At 44.7% G+C, this 20,675-nt stretch overlaps 1 protein-coding gene across 6 annotated transcripts in view; it reads left to right on the top strand.

The window, feature by feature from the left end:
• LOC129862040 (SH3 and multiple ankyrin repeat domains protein 2-like) overlaps positions 1 to 20,675 on the top strand; it is a 203,886-nt gene that overhangs the window by 27,317 nt on the left and 155,894 nt on the right. For all 6 annotated transcript variants that reach the window (XM_055933363.1, XM_055933362.1, XM_055933360.1 and 3 more), the window contains exons 3-5: positions 1,233 to 1,460; positions 4,461 to 4,667; positions 8,657 to 8,728. In XM_055933363.1, the coding sequence (XP_055789338.1) occupies positions 1,242 to 1,460; positions 4,461 to 4,667; positions 8,657 to 8,728 (498 nt within the window). In that variant the 5' untranslated portion in view covers positions 1,233 to 1,241. The remainder of the gene's footprint in view (positions 1 to 1,232; positions 1,461 to 4,460; positions 4,668 to 8,656; positions 8,729 to 20,675) is intronic.

The raw sequence follows: 20,675 nt of genomic DNA, 5'->3' as shown, positions 1-20,675 counted from the left end.
TCGGCTAATAATTTCAGTTTATATTCATGTTTACCAATACTGAGACCTGTTACGTGATTGCTTAATCAAAATGAATGCTTAATTCAATATGTAATACAAATCTCCAAATGTATTTTAGTTAGGTTTTTACAGCACTATTAAATGCTCCCATGGTGGTAGTGGTTATTAAAGCGTTGGGCCAGTAACCGAAAGGTTGCTAGATCAAATCCACGAGCCGACAATGTAAACATCTGAGCAAGCAATTAACCCACTGTTTCTAGGCTGTCATTGTAAATAAGAATTTGTTTTTAACTGACTTGCATAGTAAAAAAAAGTAGAGAACTTTACAGACCATGAGGGGTCTTGTTGCACTACAGTACATGACATGATAGGGGTCCAACTCTCTGGACACATAATTTCCAGGCACAGAGCCGAAATTGAAATGAATAATATTGAAAGTATACTTATAAAATTCCCCTCAAAGTAAAGTTTAAGCTCAAATAATGCAACAAAATCTTATAAAAATAAAGTTTCTCTGCGGGACAAGGATTGTCCCAACTTTCAAGAATACCTGAGTTAATTTCCTGCAATTCTACACGTTTTGACATGAGGCTGAGAGAAAATGTTGCAGTTTTAAAGCTAATTTGCTGTAATTCTAAACATGTTTTTCATGACTTATAACATATTCATATGCTATCTATGGGGCCCGAGCTCCGGGTGACCCCAAGCCACACCCTGCGGGGGCTGTGGGGGTGTGTGCTACGCCAGTGCTCCTAGTACGAGTGAGAACATGAAGTGTTTGTTGTCATTCAACGAGAGACGACTAGATTTCATCCAAATTGTTTCACTCGAGAAATACTGCACCAATAATCTAAGCTAGAGGTAAAATTGCACAACTACGACTTCCTCGGCAAAAAGGTCAAAATGTATGACCAATTTCTTGATTTATTTGACTATTTTGAGGAAGTGTTTCTGTCTCTGTTTTTGCTAGGGTGGCCAAGCGGGACAAACAGCAGTAAAATGTTTACACGTTTTACAACGAGCATCTTTAGGGTGTACGAGAGCACAGATGGTCGCTTTGCCTAGCAGAGTTCTGAGGACACATTAACTGTATGATGAAGCCCGATAACACTGTGTCCTCTCCCCCTGGTCAGGCCACAGTAGAGTCTAGCATGCCTCGGGGCCTGACTTTCAGAGCTTGTGTGTGTGTTAGTAGTACACAGTATATATAACGCTGTCTCCTCTCTCTCCAGTAGAGTATCATGCCTCGGAGTCCTACATCCAGTGAGGAGGAGATGGCCCAGAGTTTCTCTGACGGCTCTGGAGGTTTTGAGACAGACAGCTCAAAGGAGGAGCCTGGCCATGGAGGACCTGGAGGGGAAAGGGCTAGCAGGAGGACAGACAGGAGGGCAGAGAGGGACAGGGCTGCCCGTAGGGAGTCACTGGAATTCTGTGTGGTTATCCCTGACCTGCAGCAGTCTGTGAGTACACACTTATCTCGTTGTACACTGTTTTCTTATCATACTGCAGGTATGCTACTCTGTAAAAAACAATTTTATTGTTTCAACCAGTTATTATTAAGTAATTGGTTCCATAGCCTTTTTTTTGTTTACTCAACTTTTCGATCCAAATGTTACCTGAACCCAAAAAATATAGTTGGCCCAACTTAGATAAAACTTGATAAAACTTAGGCAAAAATTCAGTCAATTTTAAATGATGTGTTTGCTTAACTCATATGTTTATTCAACCATAATTATTATTTGGTCATCTTACCTAAAAAAAAAGCTGTGGAACTAGTTACGCACACACACAGCTTTTAACATGCAATGTTTCCAACATACTTATTTAACCCACGTTGAGCATTTAAACAGTAATTCATTTTCAACGTGTCCTCACAACCTCCTGGTCTCATGGCATTCCGATGTTCCTGCTATGTCTCAATTATCAGTTAATCTGACTAGTCTCTCATAATTGATATGCTTCACTTATTTCAGAAAAAAAAAAATCTGTATAGTTGTCTGTTGGTGGGGCATATAACTCTGTTTAAATGTTACTCCTTGATCACTATGATAAAAAACATCATTTTTCTTGAGTGTATTTTTAACAGAGCTGAGATGTACTTTGAAGTGCAAAGTGTAGGAATACAGGTGAAATCAGTCATTGACACACACACGGTGACGTAGCAGGAAGACTGGAGTGCTGTGAACCAAGAGGTTGTGAGTTCAAATCCCAGGTGAGGACAAATGAATTACTGTATAAATGAGCATGTGCAATGTGTATCAAATATGTATGCTGAAAACATTGTATGTAAAAAGCACTCTAACTAGTTCAACAACCTTTTTAGGTGGATCATTTATGAGACAATTTGAGCAAACATCATTTTAAGTTGACAGAATTTTTGCCTATGTTGATTAACTAAAATAAGGCTGTGGAACCAGTTACTTAATAATAATTAGTTGAAATAACTCAAAGTTTATAATTTTTTTAATTTTTACAGTGGATCTAAATCCATTTTCACTTTTCAACTGTGTGGTCATCCCTGAACCTTTTTAAAAACATATTAGTCATTTAGCAGAAGCTCTTATCTAGAACGACATACACTCAGTGCATTCGGCTAAAATAGCTGCTATCTGCAGAATCAGTGCTAGTGAGAGTAGATGAAAAGACAAGTACAATAGTCTGTACAATAGCTACAACATAGTTTACCCACTGCTTTGCTCTAGGCTCCAAAACCAGTAGTTCTACTGCACTGAAAATAATTGGGGTGCTGCGCGCTGGTTGGAATTATGACATAGTTGTTACTGCAGTTTGTTAATGCATCTTGCATATGTGAAAGACTGTAAAGCAAAAAGCTGTAAAAGTTTTTGGGATCATAGCAATTGTGGAATATGTGGCATGTTTGCCCCAGCCTAGCAGCATAAAGTCAATCTGAAATAGTGAGCTACAATAGCTATGCACAGTATGTTGTACAAGCTAAATGTCACACTGTTCTCAGCCAAGCAGTTTGATAGACGTGAATGAGGGATAAAAAAACAGCTATTGGAAATTGGTGGCAATGTTATTCTGCCACAGAAATACATACTTGCTAGTTGAGAAGTGCTGCTGTTTTTAAATGCCTTATCACAAAAGAACATGCACCCTCAAATAAAACAATAACAAAAATGATTTTCTGGATAACAGGCGTAACGTTCTGCTATAATCCTTACTAATTGATTGAACTAATTCCAGTTATTGTTTTTTCCACCACTAATACTGTGTAGCGGGCACCTCTGCCAAACAACTTTATGAATATGAAATGTCCTGCTTCTGTAGAGGAAAGGGATAGCTAATTACTGAAACAGAATATTGCTAGGAGGCATTTCCATGCTGTTTTATACTGTGATTCCTAATCTTTTCTACTGTAAATAAAAGCGTATTTATTCACAGACACTGGTAGCTTGGCAAGGAGACGTGAGCTATTGTTTCTCCATCTGTTAGCGCCTGCTGCCAGAATGTTAAATCTGCATGTGTGTTTTGTGTTTGTTTGTTTTGGAGCAGAAATGTTTGTTTTAAACCCAACACAAAATGTGTTGTCTAATGTTTTGGAGCAAAAGTGTATGTTTAAACTCCAGGTTTGATGTGTTTGTATAATCTCTGGATGTTTTGTATTTGTGTTGCAGCAGAAATGTATGTGGTTTAAAACTGACACCACTGTGTGCAGAGATGGGCAGTATTTATGTTACATATATTTGAAATACATATTTGAATTACTTCTGAGTATTTTGTCATTTGAATTACACCGGGTTGAACTATAACTCCAATCTATTTTGTATTTTCAAAATACTGTCATTTGTATTTTCAAAATACTTTTCCATTCAATGTTTTATAGCAGTTCAGATTTTGTGTCCCCCTTTCACCCTGCATTGGTATCAGAAGTCTGATAGCACTTATGGCATGATAGAGCATCTGCTAAATTAACAAAATATAAATATATATGTAAAAATGTTGATAAATAATGTACTTGATACGGTTGTGAGATGAATGCACTAATTGTAAGTCGCTCTGGATAAGAATGTCTGCTAAATGAGGAAAATGTAAATGTAAAAACAAACAATTGCAAAGCATGCTGAGTATTATTCTAATGAGCTCTGCCCTGAAACAAGGCCAATAATAATACCCATTGTGCTTTGCAGTTAATTTTGGTTTGTTAATTTTCACATATACATTTACATGTTGATCATTTAGCAGACACTCTTATCCAGAGTGACTTGCTCAACTAAAGTAGATAAACAACAACATATTACAGGCATTTTTGTAACCGGTACTGAGAACATTGTTGCTATTCAGGCTGTCTACTTGCAAATGTCATTTTTTATTTTACATACAAAATGCATGTATTTTGATTAAATACTTTACAGAATACAAGATTATTTTGATACATTCATCTTCATGGTATTTTGACATTTTTGGCTATCCCTGATTGTGTGTGTGTTTTGGAGCAGAAGTGTATGAGGTTTAAGCCCGAGGCCACAGTGTGGGTTGCTAAGCAGCAGATCCTGTGTACACTGACCCAGACTTTGAGGGACGTGCTGAACTACGGCCTCTTCCAGCCTGCTGTTGAGGGCCGAGAGTCCGGCTTCCTGGATGAGGAGTGTCCCCTTAAAGACTACCCCACTCCCACCAACACTAAGGGGATCCCCACTCTGGAGGTACAGGAACCATTCAGTTCTCCATCCACCAGGTCCAGCACTAATCCTAACCCACCGTACACTAACCCTAACCCACCGTACCCTAACCCTAACCCTAACCCACCGTACCCTAACCCTAACCCTAACCCACCGTACCCTAACCCTAACCCACCGTACCCTAACCCTAACCCACCGTACCCTAACCCTAACCCTAACCCTAACCCACCGTACCCTAACCCTAACCCACCGTACCCTAACCCTAACCCACCGTACACTAACCCTAACCCACCGTACCCTAACCCTAACCCACCGTACCCTAACCCTAACCCTAACCCACCGTACCCTAACCCTAACCCTAACCCACAGTACCCTAACCCTAACCCTAACCCACCGTACCCTAACCCTAACCCACCGTACCCTAACCCTAACCCACCGTACCCGAACCCTAACCCACCGTACCCTAACCCTAACCCTAACCCACCGTACCCTAACCCTAACCCACCGTACCCTAACCCTAACCCACCGTACCCTAACCCTAACCCACCGTACCCTAACCCTAACCCTAACCCACCGTACCCTAACCCTAACCCACCGTACCCTAACCCTAACCCACCATACCCTAACCCTAACCCACCGTACCCTAACCCTAACCCTAACCCACCATACCCTAACACTAACCCACCGTACCCTAACCCTAACCCTAACCCACCATACCCTAACCCTAACCCACCGTACCCTAACCCTAACCCTAACCCACCATACCCTAACCCTAACCCACCGTACCCTAACCCTAACCCACCGTAACCTAACCCTAACCCACCGTACCCTAACCCTAACCCTAACCCACCGTACCCTAACCCTAACCCTAACCCACCATACCCTAACCCTAACCCACCATACCCTAACCCTAACCCACCGTACCCTAACCCAAACCCTAACCCACCGTACCCTAACCCTAACCCTAACCCACCGTACCCTAACCCTAACCCTAACCCACCGTACCCTAACCCTAACCCTAACCCACCGTACCCTAACCCTAACCCACCATATCCTAACCCTAACCCACCGTACCCTAACCCTAACCCACCGTACCCTAACCCAAACCCTAACCCACCGTACCCTAACCCTAACCCTAACCCACCGTACCCTAACCCAAACCCTAACCCACCGTACCCTAACCCAAACCCTAACCCACCGTACCCTAACCCAAACCCTAACCCACCGTACCCTAACCCTAACCCACCGTACCCTAACCCACCGTACCTTAACCCAAACCCTAACCCACCGTACCCTAACCCTAACCCTAACCCACCGTACCCTAACCCTAACCCACGGTACCCTAACCCTAACCCACCGTACCCTAACCCAAACCCTAACCCTAACCCACCGTACCCTAACCCTAACCCACCGTACCCTAACCCTAACCCACCGTACCCTAACCCTAACCCTAACCCACCGTACCCTAACCCTAACCCTAACCCACCGTACCCTAACCCTAACCCACCGTACCCTAACCCTAACCCACCGTACCCTAACTCTAACCCACCGTACCCTAACCCTAACCCTAACCCACCGTACCCTAACCCTAACCCTAACCCACCGTACCCTAACCCTAACCCACCGTACCCTAACCCTAACCCTAACCCACCGTACCCTAACCCTAACCCACCGTACCCTAACCCTAACCCTAACCCACCGTACCCTAACCCTAACCCTAACCCTAACCCACCGTACCCTAACCCTAACCCACCGTACCCTAACCCTAACCCACCGTACCCTAACCCTAACCCTAACCCACCGTACCCTAACCCTAACCCACCGTACCCTAACCCTAACCCTAACCCACCGTACCCTAACCCTAACCCACCGTACCCTAACCCTAACCCACCGTACCCTAACCCTAACCCTAACCCACCGTACCCTAACCCTCAGACTCCCCCACCCACCACCAGCAAAGTGATCCCCGGTGGTGCAGTGACAGTTCTGCTCCATAAGTCTGTATGCTCAAATCACTGATTTCTCCACAACACACAGTACCTTCGTCAGACTAGCACATTTTGATCCAAGAGTGGATCTTCGTCACGTCACAGAGAGGCATTCTTGGCTCAAAATGTTATACTAACCTATAAAGTATGTGGTGGAGCAATCGTTTGTGCATCGCATGCCCTACTTCATTTCTCCAGTACTGCTCCATCACGCAGGTCCAGTCCTCCCTCCTGTATTGTCAAACATACGTTACCGATTGCTCCAAAACATACCTTATTAGGCTAGCACGACGTTGCTGTGGATTGTGTGTGCAGGCCCTGTCTACTTCATTTGACATGCTGATGTATACCACCCAGGGCTGCTGTAGCCCACCCAGGGGTGCCGTATACCACCCAGGGCTGTTGTATACCACCCTGGGCTGCTGTAGCCCACCCCATCCTACAGAAGCACTTCTCCTGTTTGATCATTATCAAAGAATCTCATCTGGAAGAATTCAGCCACTTAATGAATGATCAAGGGACTGCATCACAATAATAAGTCTTTGTTTTCCAAACAGTTCAGCTGAATTGTGATGAGGCAGCATAGCTGGAAACTCCCTCTTGGCTCTCCCTGGCTCTGTTCTTTGTTCTCAGTCAGGGGGGTCCCCTGGTATCGCTAGTACTTGACTGAAGTTTTAATTACTGGCTGCCTGGGCGATCTTCTCCGGTAGTGGTACACCTTACTTAGTATTAAATATATAGATCATCATTAGCTTTGCTGCCAGATGGGTATGATAGTGACTGGTTGTTTAATCAGGATCATTGGGAGATGACTAGAAGTGCCGTGTCGTTGACTTTCATTAAATGTGAAGACTGTATATTATCAAATCAATTCTCTATGTGTAATTTAATTACGCGATTAAACTAATCATGTAACTTTAATTAACTAGGAAGTCGGGGCACCACGGGAACATGTTGTTTATAGAGTTTCAATTTCCCAAATATAACTCAAAACAGTCGCTTATTAATGAATTTGACCTCATCAGTCTAATTACTGAACGTCGCAAACCCTTGGATATCTACACGAACCCTAGCATAGAATCATGAATCAGCGATTTACTAATTGGCTTAATTATTTATTTACTAACTAACTTAATCAATAACAAAATTACATAAACACACACAAATAGTTCATACATTTTTTTACTACATGATAGAAAGAAAAATCCCCTAGCGGACGAAACCGATATGACGGCTTGGTAGACAAAGGGAAGGGGATAGGGACCAAGAGCGGGAAACTCATAGAGGTTTACTACACTCATAGAAATGGCTAATACTTTGAACATGAACAACAGCTTATTCGAAAATAAATTGCAATTAACATATTTACGAGTGTCTGCCTTTGTTGTCCCTCTCAGCGATTGCCGGTCTGTCTGCTGGATGGAAATGTTCTTAGATCGGATGCTTTTACAAGACTTAAGTATTTAAACAGCTACAGTCTGAATAATTGTTCTTTAGTTTGTAGATGTCTTTGCCATTTCAACGTGGGAATGATCTCCACGTTCTCTGCTCTTGTCCTTTGGTAGAGTTGTACGTACATTCCACACTATTTAGATGTAAACCTCATAGTTGAGAAGTGTACACAACCAAATACACAGTAATGTGTGTCTCCTGTCCTTCATGACATCACCAAATGAAACACACTCGACATGACTGTCCCTTAAGTGTCCACGGACAATTCCCATATTCTCAAAAATATAAATATTGTTTAATTCTCCCATTTTGGGGATTAGGAGTTTTGGCAAGGAGAATGCCTTTGTTCTCCATAGGCTCTCTCCCGCCATACTTAGAGTTTCTACCAGGAATTTATGACCGTTGTAAAACGTGATGTGGGAGAGAAAGTGAGAGATGGGGGAGCCACGATATACATCCAAAATGGCTACGTCATGACAGAAGTCATGAAAAGTATTACACTACATCATAATGTATTATAATGTTTTGGCTTTAAGTCAAGTGTTGCAGGAACTTTTCTTCTTCCATTTGCAGTTCCGTTACAAGAGCCGGGTCTATCAACAGCCCAATGTGAACGAGAAGCAGATCGCCAAAATCCACACGCAGGTGAGAAAAATAAATGAAGGGCTTTATATTTATTTTTCGCTTCTTTCAGGTTGTACAATAGATTCATTATATTCATTTAAATGAATGTGAATATCAACGGCTGGTGTAAGTTGTTGTATTGGAATGGGTGGAAGCTATACCTTGGACAGTTATACCCTGTATCCGCCATTTCTGTAACCATGTTGAAAAGGTCAATGTGAAAAGGAAATGTCAAGGCCAGTAGAGTTATTACATTCGTGTGGAAAAATATATTATTAAGGGAGCTTGTCTTTGATATATTCATTATAATATGAGTGAAAGAACATTTCAGGTCCTCTCCCTGTAATGCTGATAGAATTAATGCCCTATTAATCTACAAGCTGAATATAAAGTGTGAATTATTGAGTGTAGAATTTCCATGGGCTCACTATTCAGCAGGTACGTATTTAACATGATTCAGTATTTGATTGAGACAGACAGACAGCTGAGTCCAGGACAATTCCCATCAATGTCCTCCTTCTGGATCAAACAGGAATGCCATACTAAATCATTTACCCATCGAATTCCCTTCACGCTGTTTTCCCTGGTCTTTCAAGTTCACTGTGTGTGTGTGTGTGTGTGTGTGTGTGTGTGTGTGTGTGTGTGTGTGTGTGTGTGTGTGTGTGTGTGTGTGTGTGTGTGTGTGTGTGTGTGTGTGTGTGTGTGTGTCTGTGTGTGTGTGTGTGCGCACGCAAGCCTGTGTGTGTGGTGTGTGTGTGTTGGAGTTCAAAGTGTAACTGCTTATACAGTATGTGCACTGGCTGGCGTAAGTCCCCCTGCAGACAAGCCTCTCTCCCTCACTGCCTGTCGCTGTTCAGCTCAGCTCAGCTCTGGGACCTGCTCTCTTAACTATTTATAAGTGGCCTCGAAAGCAGCATGTGTCCCTGGATCAGTCCTTGGGAAAGCACCATGAGAGGAACAGCAGTGGAGAGACCTGAGGAACCATCACGTGACACCCATACTGTACCAACCTCAAATCAAATCAAATGTTTTTTGTCCATCCGCAGAATACAACTGCTGTAGACTTTACCATGAAATACTTGCATACGAGCCCTTAACCAACAATGCAGAGTTAAAACATATAAATAAAATAGTAACAGAAGAGGAATAAAATCAAATACACAAGATTGGAGGTATATACAGGGAGTACCAGATCAATCTGGAGCTATATACAGGGAGTACCAGTACCAGATCAATGTGGAGCTATATACAGGGAGTACCAGTACTAGATCAATGTAGAGCTATATACAGGGAGTACCAGATCAATGTGGAGCTATATACAGGGAGTACCAGTACCAGATCAATGTGGAGCTATATACAGGGAGTACCAGTACCAGATCAATGTGGAGCTATATACAGGGAGTACCAGTACCAGATCAATGTGGAGCTATATACAGGGAGTACCAGATCAATGTGGAGCTATATACAGGGAGTACCAGTACCAGATCAATGTGGAGCTATATACAGGGAGTACCAGTACCAGATCAATGTGGAGCTATACAGGAAGTACCCGTACCAGATCGATGTGGAGCTATATACAGGGAGTACCAGATCAATCTGGAGATATATACAGGGAGTACCAGTACCAGATCAATGTGGAGCTATACAGGAAGTACCAGTACCAGATCAATGTGGAGCTATATACAGGCAGTACCAGTACCAGATCAATGTGGAGCTATATACAAGGGAGTACCAGTACCAGATCAATGTGCAGAGGTACGAGGTATTTGAGGTAGATATGTAGATGAAGGCAGGGTAAAGTGACTAGGCATCAGGATAGATAATAATAAGGCATTTAAGGTAGATATTTACATAAAGGTAGGGTAAAGTGACTAGGCATCGGGATAGATAATAATAAGGTATTTGAGGTAGATACAGTGGCTTTGCGAAAGTATTCACCCCCTTGGCATTTCACCTATTTTGTTGCCTTACAACCTGGAATTAAAATTGATTGTTTTAAATTAAAAATCCTAGTTATGACGTCATGACAAATGAGCTGTTATTGTCCCTTCAGTCACTGGCTGTGTTTCGTACAGTGCCATCTATGGATTACTTTGGGAGGTCTAGGTAATATTGTATTCATTTGCCATTGCTGTGATCTCACGTTACCATACTCCCAAATAGAAGCCTCGAACCAATGTTAACATTGCTGCAACACTAGGGTATTGTACTGTGAACATGTGCTGTGGAAGGTACTGTGTAACACATAAGAGATGCTTACGAACTGGAAGGAACAATACATACCAACATATGCGGATTGTATAAATACCCCAGCAATAGTCGTTACTAGCTGCACACTACAAAGAGCACATCCTTGTTTACCATCAAGATGACATGGCACCCTACTCTCCAAATCTCCCCTAGGGCACTGGTCAGTGCACTAAATATGGAATAGGTTATCATTTGGGACTCAGCCATGCAAAAACCAACCCCTCAAACCCCAAAATAAAGACAGTGATTACAGAAGCATGTTTAAATATGGAAGAGGAGTAGTGGGTTGAGGGACAGTGGCTTGCGAAAGTTTTAACCCACCTTGGCATTTTTCCTATTTTGTTGCCTTACAACCTGGAATTAAAATGTATTTTTGGGGTGTTTGTATCATTTGATTTACACCACATGCCTTCCACTTTGATGATGCAAAATATTTTTTATTGTGAAAGAAACAAGGATTAAGACAAAAAAACTGAAAACTTGAGCGTACATAACTATTCACCCCCCAAATTCAATACTTTGTAGAGCCACCTCTTGCAGCAATTACAGCTGCAAGTCTCTTGGGGTATGTCTCTATAAGGTTGGCACATCTAGCCACTGGCATTTTTGCCCATTCTTCAAGGCAAAACTGCTCCTGCTTCAAGTTGGATGGGTTCCGCTGATGTACAGCAATCTTTAAGTCATACCACAGATTCTCAATTGGATTGAGGTCTGGGCTTTGACTAGGTCATTCCAAGACATTTAAATGTTTCCCCTTAAACCACTCAAGTGTTGCTTTAGCAGTATGCTGGGGGCCATTGTCCTACTGGAAGGTGAACCTCCATCCCAGTCTCAAATCTCTGGAAGACTGAAACAGGTTTCCCTCAAGAATTTCCCTGTATTTAGCACCATCCATCATTCCTTAAATTGTGACCAGTTTCCCAGTCCCTGCCGATGAAAAACATCCCCACAGCATGATGCTGCCACCACCATGCTTCACTGTGGGGATGAGGTTCTCAGGGTGATGAGAGGTGTTGGGTTTGCGCCAGACATAGCGTTTTCCATGATGGCCAAAAAGCTCAATTTTAGACTCATCTGACCAGAGTACCTTCTTCCATATGTTTGGGAAGTCTCCCACATGCTTTTTGGCAAACATCAAACGTGTTTTCTTATTCTTTTCTCTAAACAATGGCTTTTTTTCTGGCCACACTTCAGTAAAGCCCAGCTCTGTGGAGTGTACGGCTTAAAGTGGTCTTATGGACAGATACTCCAATGTCCTCTGTGGAGCTTTGCAACTCCTTCAGGGTTATCTTTGGTCTCTTTGTTGCCTCTCCGATTAATGTCCTTCTTGCCTGGTCTGTGACGTTTGGTGGGTGGCCCTCTCTTGGCAGGTTTGTTGTGGTGTCATATTCTTTCCATTTTTTAATATTGGATTTAATGGTGCTCCGTGGGATGTTTAATGATAAGGATGATATTTTTTATAACCCAACCCTGATCTGTTTGTAGAGCTCCTTTTGCAAGGCATTGTATGTACATGAAGGCAGGGTAAAGTGACTAGGCATCAGGGTAGATAACAATAGTTGTAAAATAAAGACCATGTAGCCGCAGCATATGATGAGTGTACATGTGTGCGTGTGTAAATGTTTATGTATCTGTGTTTGTGTTGTGTCGATCTGCATGTGTGTGTTATGTGTGTTTGTGTGCATATGTAGTATGCATGTATGTGAATATGTGTGCTGTTTGTGTGGGAGTGTCAATGTGTGTGAGTGAGTGTTTATATGGTTTAGATATATAGTCTAGTGAGTGTGTATAAGGTCAGTGCAAGATAGAGTCAGTGCAAATAGTTTGGGTACCATTAATTGTCTATTTAGCAGTTTGGCTATTTAGCAGACTTATGGCTTGGGAGCAGAAGCTGTCTCGGAGCCTGTTGGTCCGAGAGCAGATGCTTCGGTACCATTTGCCTCAGCAGTCATCTGTCACTTACATATCCCTCCCTCCCTCCCTCCTTCCCTCTCTCTGTTTTCTCTCTCAATTCAATTCAATTCAATTCAAGGGGCTTTATTGGCATGGGAAACATACGTTAACATTGCCAAAGCAAGTGAAGTAGATATTATTAAAAAAAAGTGAAATAAACAATATAAATGAACCGTAAACATTACACTCACAGAAGTTCCATATGAATAAAGACATTACAAATATCATATTATGTATATATAAAGTGTTGTAACGATGTGCAAATGGTTAAAGAACAAAAGGGAAAATAAATAAAAATAAATATAGGTTGTATTTACAGTGGAGTTTGTTCTTCACTTGTTGCCCTTTTCTTGTGGCAACAGGTCACAAATATTGCTGCTGTGACGGCACACTGGTATTTCACTCAGTAGTTATGGGAGTTTATCAAAATCGGGTTTGTTTTCAAATTCTTTGTGGAGCTGTGTAATCTGAGGAAAATATGTGTCTCTAATATGGTTATACATTTGGCATGAGGCTAGGAAGTGCAGCTCAGTGCAGCTCTAATATGGTTATACATTTGGCATGAGGCTAGGTAGTGCAGCTCAGTGCAGCTCTAATATGGTTATACATTTGGCATGAGGCTAGGAAGTGCAGCTCAGTGCAGCTCTAATATGGTTATACATTTGGCATGAGGCTAGGAAGTGCAGCTCAGTGCAGCTCTAATATGGTTATACATTTGGCATGAGGCTAGGAAGTGCAGCTCAGTGCAGCTCTAATATGGTTATACATTTGGCATGAGGCTAGGAAGTGCAGCTCAGTGCAGCTCTAATATGGTTATACATTTGGCATGAGGCTAGGAAGTGCAGCTCAGTGCAGCTCTAATATGGTTATACATTTGGCATGAGGCTAGGTAGTGCAGCTCAGTGCAGCTCTAATATGGTTATACATTTGGCATGAGGCTAGGAAGTGCAGCTCAGTGCAGCTCTAATATGGTTATACATTTGGCATGAGGCTAGGTAGTGCAGCTCAGTGCAGCTCTAATATGGTTATACATTTGGCATGAGGCTAGGTAGTGCAGCTCAGTGCAGCTCTAATATGGTCATACTGTCATGTCTGCTCCTGCTCTTCCCTCCCCGCTGCCCTGCATCATGCATTCCTGCCATCAATTACGCACACCTGCCTTCCCTCGTCACGCGCTTCAGCAATATTGGACTTATCATCTGTTTATTACCTCCCCTATATTTGTCAGTTTCCCTGCTCTGTTCCCTGCTGATGCATTGATTGTTTTTTGTCTTTGTTTTCTTGTATGCTGACGCTGTTCCTGTCTCGTTCCATGTCCGTTCCTTATTAAATGTGTGACTCCCCATACCTGCTTCGTCTCTCCAGCGTCATCACATGTGACACATACATTTGGCAGGAGGTCTCTCTCTCTCTCTGATCTGATCTCTCTCTGTCTCTGATCTGATTGAATCTCTCTCTCTCTCATAGCTTGTCTTCTCTTGAGAGCCAGGTCTGCCAATGGCATCCTCTATCAATATCAAGGCCATGCTCACTGAGTCTGTACATAGTCAAAGCTTTCCTTAATTTTGGGTCAGTCACAGTGGTCTGGTATTCTGCCTCTGTGTACTCTCTGCTTAGGGCCAAATAACATTCCAGTTTGCTCAGTTTTTTTGTTGATTCTTTACAATGCTTCAAGTAATTATGTTTTTGTTTTCTCATGATTTGGTTGGGTCTAATTGTGTTGCTGTCTTGGGTCTCTGTGTTGTCTGTTTGTGTTTGTGAACAGAGTCCCTGTATCAGCTGGCTGAGGATAATTTTCTCCAGGTTCACCTCTCTGTAGTTGAGGGCTTAGTTATTATTCAGATTCAGATTGTTTAATAGTCATATAAACAGGGTTTCAGGTGTGATTGTAGGGTACAGTGAAACTCTTAGGCTCTGAGCTCCAACATGCTCCAACATGCTCCAACATGCTCCAACATGCTCCAACATGCTCCAACATTCTCCAACATGCTCCAACATGCTCCAACATGCTCCAACATACTCCAACATGCTCCAACATGCTCCAAGTGAAATAAAATAAAGAAAATGGTAATAAAAAACAACAATAGAAATAGCACTGTATAATAATAACAACTGTGGCATTGATGAATAAATAGTGAAATAAAAAGTGTACAAATTATTATTTAAAAAATCTATAATATACATATTATCAACTGCAACAGTGATGAATGAGTAAAAGTATGTTGAGGGCGGGTCCATAGGGGATGAATCAGGTAAGGTAAGTGTCTGTTTAGGGGGTGTGGGAGTGTCCATAGGGGGAGCGGCAGGGGAGAGGGGGGAGCAGATAGCTGACTAGTGGTGGCTATTCAGCAGCCTGTTGGTCTGAAAGTAGAAACTATTGGCCAGTCTTTCAGTTTTTGCCATGATGCTCCTGTACTGCCTGCGTCTGAGTGACTGAAGAGGGGAGAACAGGGCATGGCTTGGGTGGCTGGGGTCCCTGATGATCTTCTTGGACTTCCTGTGACACCTGTTGTTGTAGGTGTTCTGTAGTGTAGGAAGTGTGCACCCAATGGTGCGTTTGGCTGCACGTGTCCCCCTCTGAAGAGCCTTGCGGTCCATGGCGTGATACAGCCTGACAGTATGCTCTCGATGGTGCTCCTTTAGAACACTGTGAGGGGCCCTCTAGGACAGGCCAAATTTCTTCAGCATCCTGAGGTTGAAGAGTCGCTGTCATGCCTTCTTCACTACGGTGTCCTTGTGGCTAGACCATTTCAGCTTCTCTGAGAAGTGTACGCCGAGGAATTTGAAATTATTGACCGTCTCAACTGCAGCCCTGTTGACGAGGATGGGGATGTGTCCAGCCTGGTTCCTCCTGAAGTCCACAATCAGCTCCTTTGATTTGCTAACATTGTGAGAGAGGTTGTTTACCTGGTACCACAACGTCAGAGTGCCTACCTCCTCCCTGTAGGCTGTCTCGTCATTGTTGGTGATCAGGCCCTCTACTGTTGTGTCATCAGCGAACTAATGATGGAGTTGGAACTGTGTGAGGGCACAGGGAATACAGGAGGGGACTGAGGACGCATCCTTGTGGGGTCCCCGTGTTGAGGATCACTGTCGAGGAGGTAATGTTGCCTAACTTCACCACCTGAGGGGCGGCCCGTCAGGAAATCCAGGACCCAGTTGCATAGGGAGGAGTTCAGACCCAGGGCAGTGAGCTTTGTATTGAGCTGATAGGACACTATGGTATTGAAGGCTGAGCTGTTGTCGATGAACAGCATCCTCACATATGCATTCCTTCTGTCCAGGTGGGTAAGAGCAGTGTGCAGTGCAATGGCGATTGCATCGTCCGTGGATTTGTCAGGGCGGTAGGCAAATTGTAGAGGGTCAAGGGTGTCAGGAGGGAGGAGGTGACATGGTCTTTGACTAGCCTCTCGAAGCACTTCATTATGACGGAAGTGAGTTCTGTTACTTTGCCTTTCCTGTGTACAAGAATGATGGTGGATATTTTGAAGCAGGTGGGTATAGAGGCCTGAGCTAGGGAGAGAAGGTTGGAAGGTTTGAGAATCGCTTCTTTTTAGGTGGTTGTAGAATTTAATTGCTATTTTCTGGATTTTTATAATTTACATTTACATTTAAGTCATTTAGCAGACGCTCTTATCCAGAGCGACTTACAAATTGGTGCATTCACCTTATGACATCCAGTGGAACAGCCACTTTACAATAGTGCATCTAGATCTTTTAAGGGGGGGGGGGGGGGCAGAAGGATTGCTTTATCCTAGGTATTCCTTGAAGAGGTGGGGTTTCAGGTGTCTCCGGAAGGTGGTGATTGACTCCGCTGTCCTGGCGTCGTGAGGGAGTTTGTTCCACCATTGGGGTGCCAGAGCAGCGAACAGTTTTGACTGGGCTGAGCGGGAACTGTACTTCCTCAGTGGTAGGGAGGCGAGCAGGCCAGAGGTGGATGAACGCAGTGCCCTTGTTTGGGTGTAGGGCCTGATCAGAGCCTGAAGGTACTGAGGTGCCGTTCCCCTCACAGCTCCGTAGGCAAGCACCATGGTCTTGTAGCGGATGCGAGCTTCAACTGGAAGCCAGTGGAGAGAGCGGAGGAGCGGGGTGACGTGAGAGAACTTGGGAAGGTTGAACACCAGACGGGCTGCGGCGTTCTGGATGAGTTGTAGGGGTTTAATGGCACAGGCAGGGAGCCCAGCCAACAGCGAGTTGCAGTAATCCAGACGGGAGATGACAAGTGCCTGGATTAGGACCTGCGCCGCTTCCTGTGTGAGGCAGGGTCGTACTCTGCGGATGTTGTAGAGCATGAACCTACAGGAACGGGCCACCGCCTTGATGTTGGTGGAGAACGACAGGGTGTTGTCCAGGATCACGCCAAGGTTCTTAGCGCTCTGGGAGGAGGACACAATGGAGTTGTCAACCGTGATGGCGAGATCATGGAACGGACAGTCCTTCCCCGGGAGGAAGAGCAGCTCCGTCTTGCCGAGGTTCAGCTTGAGGTGGTGATCCGTCATCCACACTGATATGTCTGCCAGACATGCAGAGATGCGATTCGCCACCTGGTCATCAGAAGGGGGAAAGGAGAAGATTAATTGTGTGTCGTCTGCATAGCAATGATAGGAGAGACCATGTGAGGTTATGACAGAGCCAAGTGACTTGGTGTATAGCGAGAATAGGAGAGGGCCTAGAACAGAGCCCTGGGGGACACCAGTGGTGAGAGCGCGTGGTGAGGAGACAGATTCTCGCCACGCCACCTGGTAGGAGCGACCTGTCAGGTAGGACGCAATCCAAGCGTGGGCCGCGCCGGAGATGCCCAACTCGGAGAGGGTGGAGAGGAGGATCTGATGGTTCACAGTATCGAAGGCAGCCGATAGGTCTAGAAGGATGAGAGCAGAGGAGAGAGAGTTAGCTTTAGCAGTGCGGAGCGCCTCCGTGATACAGAGAAGAGCAGTCTCAGTTGAGTGACTAGTCTTGAAACCTGACTGATTTGGATCAAGAAGGTCATTCTGAGAGAGATAGCAGGAGAGCTGGCCAAGGACGGCACGTTCAAGAGTTTTGGAGAGAAAAGAAAGAAGGGATACTGGTCTGTAGTTGTTGACATCGGAGGGATCGAGTGTAGGTTTTTTCAGAAGGGGTGCAACTCTCGCTCTCTTGAAGACGGAAGGGACGTAGCCAGCGGTCAAGGATGAGTTGATGAGCGAGGTGAGGTAAGGTAGAAGGTCTCCGGAAATGGTCTGGAGAAGAGAGGAGGGGATAGGGTCAAGCGGGCAGGTTGTTGGGCGGCCGGCCGTCACAAGACGCGAGATTTCATCTGGAGAGAGAGGGGAGAAAGAGGTCAAAGCACAGGGTTGGGCAGTGTGAGCAGAACCAGCGGTGTCGTTTGACTTAGCAAACGAGGATCGGATGTCGTCGACCTTCTTTTCAAAATGGTTGACGAAGTCGTCTGCAGAGAGGGAGGAGGGGGGGGGAGGGGGAGGAGGATTCAGGAGGGAGGAGAAGGTGGCAAAGAGCTTCCTAGGGTTAGAGGCAGATGCTTGGAATTTAGAGTGGTAGAAAGTGGCTTTAGCAGCAGAGACAGAAGAGGAAAATGTAGAGAGGAGGGAGTGAAAGGATGCCAGGTCCGCAGGGAGGCGAGTTTTCCTCCATTTCCGCTCGGCTGCCCGGAGCCCTGTTCTGTGAGCTCGCAATGAGTCGTCGAGCCACGGAGCGGGAGGGGAGGACCGAGCCGGCCTGGAGGATAGGGGACATAGAGAGTCAAAGGATGCAGAAAGGGAGGAGAGGAGGGTTGAGGAGGCAGAATCAGGAGATAGGTTGGAGAAGGTTTGGGCAGAGGGAAGAGATGATAGGATGGAAGAGGAGAGAGTAGCGGGGGAGAGAGAGCGGAGGTTGGGACGGCGCGATACCATCCGAGTAGGGGCAGTGTGGGAAGTGTTGGATGAGAGCGAGAGGGAAAAGGATACAAGGTAGTGGTCGGAGACTTGGAGGGGAGTTGCAATGAGGTTAGTGGAAGAACAGCATCTAGTAAAGATGAGGTCAAGCGTATTGCCTGCCTTGTGAGTAGGGGGGGAAGGTGAGAGGGTGAGGTCAAAAGAGGAGAGGAGTGGAAAGAAGGAGGCAGAGAGGAATGAGTCAAAGGTAGACATGGGGAGGTTAAAGTCACCCAGAACTGTGAGAGGTGAGCCGTCCTCAGGAAAGGAGCTTATCAAGGCATCAAGCTCATTGATGAACTCTCCAAGGGAACCTGGAGGGCGATAAATGATAAGGATGTTAAGCTTGAAAGGGCTGGTAACTGTGACAGCATGGAATTCAAAGGAGGCGATAGACAGATGGGTAAGGGGAGAAAGAGAGAATGACCACTTGGGAGAGATGAGGATCCCGGTGCCACCACCCCGCTGACCAGAAGGTCTCGGGGTGTGCGAGAACACGTGGGCAGACGAAGAGAGAGCAGTAGGAGTAGCAGTGTTATCTGTGGTGAGCCATGTTTCCGTCAGTGCCAGGAAGTCGAGGGACTGGAGGGACGCATAGGCTGAGATGAGCTCTGCCTTGTTGGCCGCAGATCGGCAGTTCCAGAGGCTACCGGAGACCTGGAACTCCACGTGGGTCGTGCGGGCTGGGACCACCAGGTTAGGGTGGGCGCGGCCACGCGGTGTGAAGCGTTTGTATGGTCTGTGCAGAGAGGAGAGAACAGGGATAGACAGACACATGGTTGACAGGCTACAGAAGAGGCTACGCTAATGCAAAGGAGATTAGAATGACAAGTGGGCTACACGTCTCGAATGTTCAGAAAGTTAAGCTTACGTTGCAAAAAAATAAAAATAAAATACAAGATCTTATTGACTAAAATGATATAGTACTGCTGGCTGGTGAAGTAGCCTGGCTAGCAGTGGCTACGTTGTTGAAAGTGAAGCTGGCTAGGTAACCTCGACAATTTCACTAAATTTCTCTAAACTACACAATTATCATGGATACAAGGACAGCAAAGACAACTAGCTAACACTACGCTAATCAAGTCGTTCCGTTGTAATGTAAGTTTCTACAGTGCTGCTATTCGGTAGAAGTTGGCTAGCTAGCAGTGTTGGCTAGGTAGGAGGACGGCAGCGCGGCAGGCGAAAAATAGCTGGCTAGCTAACCGATAATTACTCAAAGCTACACAATTATCTTAGATAAAAAGATAGCAAAGAAAACTATGTAGCTAGCTAACACTACACAAGTCAAGTCGTTCCGTTGTAATGTAATCGTTTCTACAGTGCTGCTAATCGGTGGCTAGCTGGCTAGCTAGCAGGGTTGACTACGTTACGTTACGTTAGGGCGAGAATACCTGGCTAGCGAACCTCAGCGAACCTTGATAACTACACAATTATCACCGATACAAAGACGGCTATGTAGCCAGCTAAGTAGCTAGCTAAGATCGAACAAATACAAATCAAAGATAGCAAAGACAACTGTGTAGTCAGCCAACACTACACTGATCAAGTCGTTCCGTTGTAATGCACTCGTTTCTACAATGCTGCTATTCGGTGGCAAGCTGGCTAGCTAGCAGTGTTGGCTACGTTGCGTTACGTTAGGGCGAAAATAGCTGGCTGGCGAACCTCAATAATTACACAATTATGTTTGATGCAAAGACGGCTATGTAGCTAGCTAAGATCAAACAAATCAAACCGTTGTACTGTAGTGAAAATGAAAATCAGACCGTTGTACTATAATGAAATGTAATGAAAAGTTTATACTACTATTCGGTAGACGGTGGACGTTTGCTGGCTGCTGGGCAGATAGCAGTGTG

This window comes from Salvelinus fontinalis, chromosome 9 (genome assembly GCF_029448725.1).
Source record: "Salvelinus fontinalis isolate EN_2023a chromosome 9, ASM2944872v1, whole genome shotgun sequence".
In the NCBI taxonomy this organism is placed as follows: Eukaryota; Metazoa; Chordata; class Actinopteri; order Salmoniformes; family Salmonidae; genus Salvelinus; species Salvelinus fontinalis.
Note: the sequence above shows the minus strand (reverse complement) of the source record. Positions and strands in the feature narration are given on the sequence as shown.